The sequence below is a fragment of the Periplaneta americana genome, chromosome 7 (genome assembly GCF_040183065.1).
Source record: "Periplaneta americana isolate PAMFEO1 chromosome 7, P.americana_PAMFEO1_priV1, whole genome shotgun sequence".
Classification (NCBI taxonomy): Eukaryota; Metazoa; Arthropoda; class Insecta; order Blattodea; family Blattidae; genus Periplaneta; species Periplaneta americana.
In genome coordinates this window covers 146,292,344-146,302,819 of record NC_091123.1, presented here as the reverse complement: position 1 = coordinate 146,302,819, position 10,476 = coordinate 146,292,344, and the positions used below count along the sequence as shown (strand labels likewise).

The window sequence follows — 10,476 nt, the reverse complement described above, 5'->3', positions numbered from 1 at the left end:
AAGAGATGGATATAACAAGTAACGCACGCAGATTACATAAGAGGTTGCTGTACGGTAGAATGGGAGGCATGGAAGATCAAGGAAGAGATGGATAAAACAAGTAACGCACGCAGATTACATAAGAGGGTGCTGCACGGTAGAATGAGAGATATGGAAGATCAAGGAAGAGATGGATAAAACAAGTAACGCACGCAGATTACATAAGAGGGTGCTGTACGGTAGAATTAGAGATATGGAAGATCAAGGAAGAGATGGATATAACAAGTAACGCACGCAGATTACATAAGAGGGTGCTGCACGGTAGAATGAGAGATATGAAAGACCAAGGAAGAGATGGATATAACAAGTAACGCACGCAGATTACATAAGAGGGTGCTGCACGGTAGAATGAGAGATATGAAAGATCAAGGAAGAGATGGATATAACAAGTAACGCACGCAGATTACATAAGAGGGTGCTGCACGGTAGAATGAGAGATATGAAAGACCAAGGAAGAGATGGATATAACAAGTAACGCACGCAGATTACATAAGAGGGTGCTGCACGGTAGAATGAGAGATATGGAAGATCAAGGAAGAGATGGATATAACAAGTAACGCAAATAGATTACATAAGAGGTTGCTGTACGGTAAAATGGGAGGCATGGAAGACCAAGGAAGAGATGAATATAACAAGTAACACACGCAGATTACATAAGAGGGTGCTGCACGGTAGAATGAGAGATATGAAAGACCAAGGAAGAGATGGATATAACAAGTAACACACGCAGATTACATAAGAGGGTGCTGCACGGTATAATGATATGGAAGAGATGGATATAACAAGTAACACACGCAGATTACATAAGAGGGTGCTGCACGGTAGAATGAGAGATATGGAAGATCAAGGAAGAGATGGATATAACAAGTAACGCAAATAGATTACATAAGAGGTTGCTGTACGGTAGAATGGGAGGCATGGAAGACCAAGGAAGAGATGAATATAACAAGTAACACACGCAGATTACATAAGAGGGTGCTGCACGGTATAATGATATGGAAGATCAAGGAAGAGATGAATATAACAAGTAACACACGCAGATTACATAAGAGGGTGCTGCACGGTATAATGATATGGAAGACCAAGGAAGAGATGGATATAACAAGTAACACATGCAGATTACATAAGAGGGTGCTGCACGGTAGAATGAGAGATATGGAAGATCAAGGAAGAGATGGATATAACAAGTAAAGCAAATAGATTACATAAGATGTTGCTGTACGGTAGAATGGGAGGCATGGAAGACCAAGGAAGAGATGAATATAACAAGTAACACACGCAGATTACATAAGAGGGTGCTGCACGGTATAATGATATGGAAGACCAAGGAAGAGATGGATATAACAAGTAACGCACGTAAATTACATAAGAGGGTGCTGTACGGTAGAATGGGAGGCATGGAAGACCAAGGAAGAGATGAATATAACAAGTAACACACGCAGATTACATAAGAGGGTGCTGCACGGTATAATGATATGGAAGACCAAGGAAGAGATGGATATAACAAGTAACGCACGTAAATTACATAAGGGGGTGCTGTACGGTAGAATGGGAGGCATGGAAGACCAAGGAAGAGATGGATATAACAAGTAACGCACGCAGATTACATAAGAGGGTGCTGCACGGTAGAATGAGATATGGAAGATCAAGGAAGAGATGGATATAACAAGTACCGGTAACGCAAATAGATTACATAAGAGGTTGCTGTATGGTAGAATGGGAGGCATGGAAGACCAAGGAAGAGATGAATATAACAAAGTAACGCACGTAGAATACATAAGACTGTACCGCATGGTATAAAGGGAGACTTGGAGCAGGAATGAAAAGGTTGTGCCAAGAACTGGTGACTACCTGGCTGTGATATATTTCAAGACAATGGGCAGGATAACATAGGTAGGTAGAGTGACAAAGACTAGAGTCAACCTGAAAGTGAGAGGTAATTCCATTGGAGAAGTGAAGAAAAATAAATGGAAATTCTAGTTAGCTTGAGCTGCTGTAGAACAAATACAAATTTACACTCTTCTCTGAGTGAAGTAATATTTCTTCAAGTCTTTTTCCTCACACTATCCCTTAGAAACTCTCACCCATTAGCCAAATGCAGAGGTAGAATTACTTTGTCCAAGTATTTCAGCTAATAGGTATGGGATAAAGGAAGTATGGAAGAATTAAGGGCAGATAGGAATAGTACTACAAGTTGATGCGCCATCTTCAATGCACAATCGTTTTGAATTACAATTGTGGAAAGCATTAAGATGATACGATAGCTGGAGAAATTCTATGTAGGGCACTTCATCCACTGTCATCTCTCTGCAAAAAACTGGCTTCCATGGTTAAAATCCACCACACGACTCAGCCATGTGCTTGATTACTGAAACAATATTCTGACCTGCATTAACAACTCCGGGAGATAGGTGTGGGAGTGAAAGCAAAAACAGAATTTTAAAAATTCAACAACTTTAATATTCAACAAGTGTACAAATACATGTTGCAGTTTTGCCCCATTTCTGACTTGTGCCCTTCATAAGAATAGCATAGCATTTAGGCAGTTTAGTTCACCCAGCTCAATTCATTACTATACCAAGTAGAAGAGAATGTTTTTGAAGTCATCAGAAGATGAGAATATCTCTCAGATCATCATCAATGCATCTCTGATGGTCTGCTATGGGATCCAGTTTAAAAGTAATGAGTCATATATTTAAAGAAAGTATCTTTTATCCTATAGCCTAGTTTTAGCATTTGCACTCTGTATTGTAAATGCAATTCGTTAGACAAACTTGTTTCTGTGCCTTTAAAAATGATGACTTCACCATACCACGACCTCTTCTTACCTCCAGTTCCTAAGAAAGAGTAAGACACCATCGTAAGCAATAATATTTCTTTCGAAACAAGTTCAATAGGGTGCAAAATGCTCCTTTCATCAATAGCTGGAACAGTGATGAAGGATAAAGTACAAAACCTCCTTCTGTGATCAAGAACATTAGTGGAGTTCGGAAGGAAAACCAGTTTTTATTATTATTATTATTATTATTATTATTATTATTATTATTATTATTATTATTATTGCTGCTGGTGCCGCCACTATTCCCACCACCATAGCATCCATAACTCTCAATTTCAGATTCAACTGAGCCAAATAGTTCATGGGAATGAAAGAAATTTATGAAATCAACAATACAACAGAAAATATCACTGAAACGAGACATTTTCTGGTCCAAAGAGTCTTCAAATGAAGGAGAATTTTCTAAACACTGAATGACGAAAAGTGGCTGATTAATGTGACATGACCCAGTGGAATAGTTCAATGTTGAAGGACTGAGGACATTGCAGATTACTGGTATATAAAAATGTAGCTGAAGTAGATATTAATCAGTAGAGGTGGATGTTCAACAGTGGCTTCAAAAGACATACTGTATTTACACAAAATGTCCCCACCCCTCAAAGAGCATTAAAAGTTAACAAACTGTAGGCCCCAGACTATACACAGACAGATAATAAACACAAATGAGCAGTTTGTTTTTAAAAGAAATTAAAATTACTCTTCTCTTTTTCTTGTATTAAACATTAATACGTAATACGTAATAGAAATTGAGGAACAAAATAAGAATGAATAATTAAAAAAAAGTTAATTATTTATCTCATCAATAGAAAATGACTCGCCATAAAAATTTAATTAACATAAACATTAATATATTACATAATGTGTAACAGTAATATGATGTACATTTATTATGCAATACAGCTTATATTCAAAAGAAAATAATAAAATTAATGAAACCTTCAATGAAGTTATATTCTTATTCTATCCCAATGCAAACAATGACACACTGCAGTTTAAGATCGTAGTAAAGTGGGATTTACTTATTCTTACATATCTGTACTGATCAGAAGTTAATATTTTTAATACGTAATTAGAATAACTTTCATAGCATCATAGCACTATTTATATTTACCATTTAAACAAATAAATAAAGTACGGACTGAGGAAAATATTATCAAATACGTGAGACCGGTAAAATATGGGAGACCTGGCAACCCTACTTCCCGATCACTTTCAGCATTATTCTTCCTTCATCTTCGTTTCTTATTCTGTCTGTGCATCTCACACACTCTCCATCCTTCTCCATCTTCAAATGCTTCTACTCATTTCTCTTCACTTCATCGTGATGTCCATGTGTCTGGTCCATACAATGTGCAGTTATGCCGTATTGCAAGACATTCCAATGCTCTTGAAAATGCTGTAAAGCTGTGCAGATGCAAGGACAGTCGCTCGCATGTTTCTTAAACCGAAAATCTGAAGGCGGTGTCTCCCATATAAGGTCCCGCGCTATCTTCTGGTTTCCTGTTGTGGTGGGGTGTGTTCATGATTGTGTCAAAAAGCGTGTGTGTTTTGAAATTCAATAGTGTGTTCAGAATGTGCTGTGGGTGTATTTTTGTATATTTATAAATTTCATATTGTTCTAGAATGTCAAGTATCTGCTTTTTTGGCTGGACGTGTAGTATTTTCATATCAGTGTCTATGTACTATAGTTGTGATTGGAGTTTGTGATGTGTTCTGCGTAGGTTGAATTGTTAAGTGATTTGGTTATGGCTGTGATGTGTTCCTTGTAACGTGTTTGAAATGATCTTTCAGTCTGTCCAATGTAGAAGTCGTTGCAACTATTGCATGATAGTTTGTATACACCTGGTAAATTGTATTTATTTGTGTCTTGTCTGTGTGTTCAGATGATTTTATAGTGTGTTCTGTATGCAATGTTGTATTGTAAGTTCCTGAAAGATGATGCAATCTTGTATATGTATTTGTTTTTGTATGTTAAGGTGATGTATTTGTTTTGTTCGTGTGTTAGACAAGTACATAAAAAAGACTAAATGCAAACAAGAAAACGCAACACAACATCATAAGAAGGACTAAATGCAAACAAGAAAATGCAACACAAACACAAGAACAAAACAAATACATCATATTAAAAATCAAATCAATCTTCTTAATGTATCCAGCTGTTTGCTGACAACATAAAGTCCACTGTAGTCAGCTGTAGTTTTTTCAGTTATTGTTTTTCATGAGAAATGAGGGGTTGAAAAATATAGTGGGACTGCACTGGTGTTAATGCAGCTTCTGTGAGTACCTCTTTGTTACTTGTTAGCTAAAACAACAAATTTAAGCCCCCTCACCACGTCAAGGTGAGTAACCACGAGGGGGATACATTCATATCAACACACGAAAACAAAAACACATACAAGATTGCATCATCTTTCAAGAAACTAAAATACAATACTGCATACAGAACACAGAACACACCATAAAAAACACCTTAACACACAGACAAGACACACAAATAAATACAACTTAACAGGTGTACACAAATTATCATGCAATAGTTGCAATGACTTCTACATTGAACAGACTGGAAGAACATTTCAAACACATTACGAGGAACATATCTCAGCCGTAACAAAATCACACAACAATTCAACCTATGCGGAACACATCACAAACTCCAATTACAACTACAGCAACATAGATACTGACATGAAAATACTACACATCCAACCAAAAAACCAGAAACTTGACACTCTAGAACAATATGAAATGTTGTTGTTTTCTAATGCCAGGCGTTTGACAATAAAGTCATTTGACCTCTTGCACTCCAATATTTTTCAAAGATATTATCATGGTCAGCCACTGAAGCACATATTTTGAGGTGTTCCGAATCCATTTCTTGGTTTGAGTTACACAATGGACAGTTAGGGCACTGATATATTCCAATTCTATGCAGGTGTTTGGCCAAACAATCATGGCCTGTTGCCAATCTAAATGCAGCTACAGACGATTTTCGTGGTAAATCGGGAATTAACTGTGGATTATGATGCAGATTCCATTTTTTTCCTTGTGATTGTGTTATCAAATTTTGTTTGTTGAAGTCTAAGTATGTAGATTTAATAAATCTTTTCACAGAGTAATACGTAGATTTAGTAACAGGTCTGTAAGTAGCAGTGCTGCCCTTCTTTGCTAGTGCATTAGTATCTCCCTTCCCAGGATTTCACAATGGGATGGTACAAATATACAAAAACACACCCACAGCACATTCTGAACACTCTATTGAATTTAAAAACACACACCCTTTTCGACATAATCATGAACACACACCACCACAACAGTAAACCAGAAGATAGCGCAGGACCTTCACAAGGGTTCAGACAATGAAGAATATCACTTCGAAACCAGTCAGCCAGGTAACTTTCTAATATTAACACAGTAAAGAAGGTATAAAGTTAATCAGTGATTGTATAAGTGTTAAAAGAGTGTATCCAAGAATGAAGACAAAAATAATTTCCATAAATCAAAGGAAAACATTTTGACTAGAAAAAAAACCATTAATTGCTCAACTAATTCACATTCAATTTGAGTTAGAAAAACCAGTTAAAAATCTGAAACACTCATACCAATATTAAAAGCTCTGGCATTGAAAGTTGTGAATACCAGATACCTATCAGAAGAATGGCTACATGTTTACACAGAAGGATCAACGAAAAACAACAGCTCAGGATCAGGAATAACATGTCCACTGTTTTCATTATACCAACCAGTTGGACAACAACCAACCAACTTTGATGCAGAAATAACAACTATCCACATCTCGTTCCAACAGCTTTTATATCGGATAGATCAATTAAAAAAGTTATCTTCTCTAGCTCCATAGCAGCAATTCAAGCTATAAATTCAAACAAAAATATGTCAATTCAAATTAAAGAATGCCATCAAATGATTCAACAACTTCAGAAAAAAAAAGTACAATTACAATGGATACCAGTACATTGTGGAATCAATCTCTGGCAACGAGACTGCTGATCTCCTTGCAAGGAAAGTCTGTGGCCTACATCAAAAGAAGAATAAAAATTTATTCTTCATGTCCATAAAAACAATAACTAAAAACAGATACAAAGACCAACACAACCAAGAACTACACAACAAAACCAATGACAAAAAGTGGAATATCATTATGAATAAACTAGAAACCATCCCCAAAGCACCTCGCAAAATTGCAGTAGCAAAACTGAGACTACCACAGAGCACGACTGTTTAGCAAAGCACTTAAACAAAATAGGAATTTACAATAACCCAAACTGCTGTTTATGTGATCAAGAAGAAGAAATGACTGAAGACCACTTTCAAACCTAGAATAGCTTACCTGCTGGACCCATAATTGAAAAATACTGGAGGGCAAGAGCGCTAATGGCTTCACTGCCAAGGGCCAAGCATTGAGCAGTGGCAGCAACAACAACAACTATGTAATAAATTTATTTAAAACTGGAAGGATTCAAATTAGTTACTTGTACACATCTGAAAAACGACAATTGAGTTTTGGCTCACAACCAATCACGTTTAACTACTATAAAACGCTCATTTGTTCAGAAGTGGTAGTTATTTTGGATAGACAATAACCATTTTCCAATTTCCTGGCTCCAGACCTGAAACCACTGCTATCTTAGATAGAGTGCCTCTATTAATTTAGAAATCTTCTCACTATTCGTGCACTGCCACAAGGGACAAAGAGTACTTAACCATATAAATGTTTACAAGTTCAGTGAACCATTAATTTTGTTTTGACAATGAAACTCCTACAAGTACATAGCTGCAAATACATTTTACGATTAGTGGAAATATACCTAGTTTTAGAGAGATAAGTGTTACAAAAAAGTAAAGAATGCCAATGAACTTGATTTCATTTCGAATATAGGTGATGCTTCAGGACAGCAATTGATCCTTTCAATGCAGCTAAAGTTACAATCGGAATAATAGATGTAGGTATTCCAAGCCTCTTAAACACATCTTTCATGAAGAGAGTAGCGGTACCTCTTGCTCCAGCCAGAAGTCCGATTACTTCAAGCTCTTTTAGCTGGTACTTTTGGAGGTAATAGGGAATGGTAGGATTGTAGATATTCTTTTTTTTCCTTATCCACTTCTGCTAGCTGTTCCTCATTCGTTTCGAAATGCATAGTGGGATCAATTATGAATCCAGATCTTGTAGATTCCTTGAAAGCTATTATATGTATCTACTGTATATGCCATGTACTGCGAGAAAATTATAATAATTTTGTTTACAGTTCTTCTCTTCAAGGATAGACTTCTGTCCTAAACTACTACATAGGATTCCTGGGTTGATTCCATTTCAGGATATCATGTTATCATGTTAAGGATTTTCATCACCATGGAAAATACTGTGCATTTATTTGCTAGAGCTCTCTCACAGAAACTCAGTTATGAGGCACTGAGCAGTGCAGCTGCCTACATGTGGTCTACTGAGAAGTCTGTTGTGAGTCAAGAATGCGAGGTAAACCAGGAATGGACAGCTTTTTGCAATATGAAAGTAAGACTACTTACCTTTACAAAGATGATGTGGAAAGTGTTCCCCATTTCCTCCAAGGTAGGGGCTGTAGCATTTAAACACATTTTGATTCATAGGTTGCAGTTCTACTTCTGAAATGTTGACTAGTTCTTCTTGTGATGTCTTTGACTTCATTTCTTGTCGAATATTAATCCCGTAATTTTGAATTAGTTCACTATTTCATGAACTCCCCTAACATATGGATCAATGGCACGATATCGCTGAAATATTCTATAATGCTGGGCAGATGATTCGTTGTTTAAAAAGTTAAATACATGAAAATTCTTTGTTTGGCAGCAAACTGAAACTGTACTGCATAATGTCTGTCAGAATAACTGATTCATGTATCGTGTCGTCTTATTGCTGACAGTCAACTCGCCATGTGTTTGCATAACTACTACCACCGTATTCAGTACAGTAGTGAGCCCAAGCAAAATAAATGCACTGTATAATCTCTTTTTGTTGGTTCTCAACTCACGTGCTGGAAGCATCCAATAGGATTATTAAATTTGTCATCAAAGTTGGAGTGGAACAACATTTTATAAATACAAAGTATGAAGCTTTTTGTGACTTACATTCATTTGGTGAGGAAGTCTGTGACCAGGGCATTGAACTCTGTAGCAAATCGCAGGTGCAGGTTGTGCTTGCCCTCCTCGAACACGTGCAGCCTACAAAGACACAGAAACTTGACATGTAAAATAAAGTAGGATCCAAAACAGTGACATGAGTTTTGGTCAGTCTCCTCAGCAGACACCTTCATATTCTGAAGTGAGTTATTTATTTTTTTAAGTTGGTTATTTGATGATGCTGTATCAACTACTAGGTTAGCATCGATGGAATTGGTGATAGTGAGATGGTGTTTGGTGAGATGAGGCCGACAAATTGCCATAGATTACCGGTCATTTGCCTTACCATTACCTTACCTCGGTAAAAACCCAACCAGGTAATCAGTCCAAGCAGACCTGAGTGTCAGTTATATATACACGGAAAACAGATCTTTTATTCTACAGGGTGGGCGATCAATTTCTGTTGTAAGATTAATCGATCAAAAATATTTAATCGAATAATGAAGTCGATTAAAATTAATCGGTTGTAGTTTATATTAATTATTATTTTGTTAATACAAACTCATACTAAAAATTCCGACAATATTTCTCTCTCAGAAATTGCTTACTTAAAAGCACAATAGTACTGTTATTTTTTAACTGTAAACCAAATAGCGTAGGGAAAATCTTTGCACAAACACTTCAAAAAGGGATGGAAATATGAGGACAGTGACCTGGTCAATCTCTATTGAAAGTTGAAACATAATGTGAAATCCTTATTAAGTTTTATGGTTTTCCAAGAAAACTTCCACCTTGTTGTCAGCTCATCTTCCTAGCATATGAAATACATACTTGTCTGGGATTCGTTCCCCTCATTCCTTATAAAAATAGCCATGTCTACACTGTGTGCAAGTGACAGCGTAACTACATTCTTCTTTTTCTAAAATGTGGTAATTCGGATTACAATAGGGGCCAGTCTTCTGTTTCAACCGCTGTACTTTTGCAGTGCTTGCAGTTTCTGTACTGAGTTTGTACATGACAGTTGTGTGTTTAGTTTGATAAAGAAAAAAAAAACAGTTTTCTGTGGTCCATTATGTCACACGAGAATTTGAGAGGTAAATTCGGTGAAATGTTTGGATTTAAATTGAACGATTGTGGAGACATGCTTGACGGAAAGGTTTTTTTCGTGTTTAGTGATGCAGGAAACATTGTTACTAAACTTAGAGCGGCACTTAATTCGGAGCATTTGAATACACTCACATGTTTAAAATCATGGATGAAGCAGTATTAACTAGGCGAGTTTTGATACTTTTTGTTATTTATGTTTGTCTCAAAAATTCCCGGAGAAATTGACATAATAAATTATAAGCCTCAATATAAATATGTTAGTAAGTAAATAAAATAGTTGTTTTGTAATATAACGATACAATATATACAGATATATAACATTTAATATTTATACTTACTACCGAACACAAGTTAAATTTAACAATAATTGTGTATTACAG

General features: G+C 36.3%; 1 protein-coding gene across 2 annotated transcripts in view; it reads right to left on the bottom strand.

Moving 5' to 3' along the window:
- Window positions 1–2,476: 2,476 nt before the first annotated feature.
- The window catches only part of LOC138703535 (valacyclovir hydrolase), a 119,472-nt gene continuing 111,472 nt past the window's right edge, over window positions 2,477–10,476 (bottom strand). For both annotated transcript variants that reach the window (XM_069831484.1, XM_069831483.1), the window contains 2 exons: window positions 8,999–9,091; window positions 2,477–2,876 (listed from right to left, as the gene is read on the bottom strand). In XM_069831484.1, coding sequence (XP_069687585.1) covers window positions 9,001–9,091 — 91 coding nt within the window. In that variant the 3' untranslated portion in view covers window positions 2,477–2,876; window positions 8,999–9,000. The remainder of the gene's footprint in view (window positions 2,877–8,998; window positions 9,092–10,476) is intronic.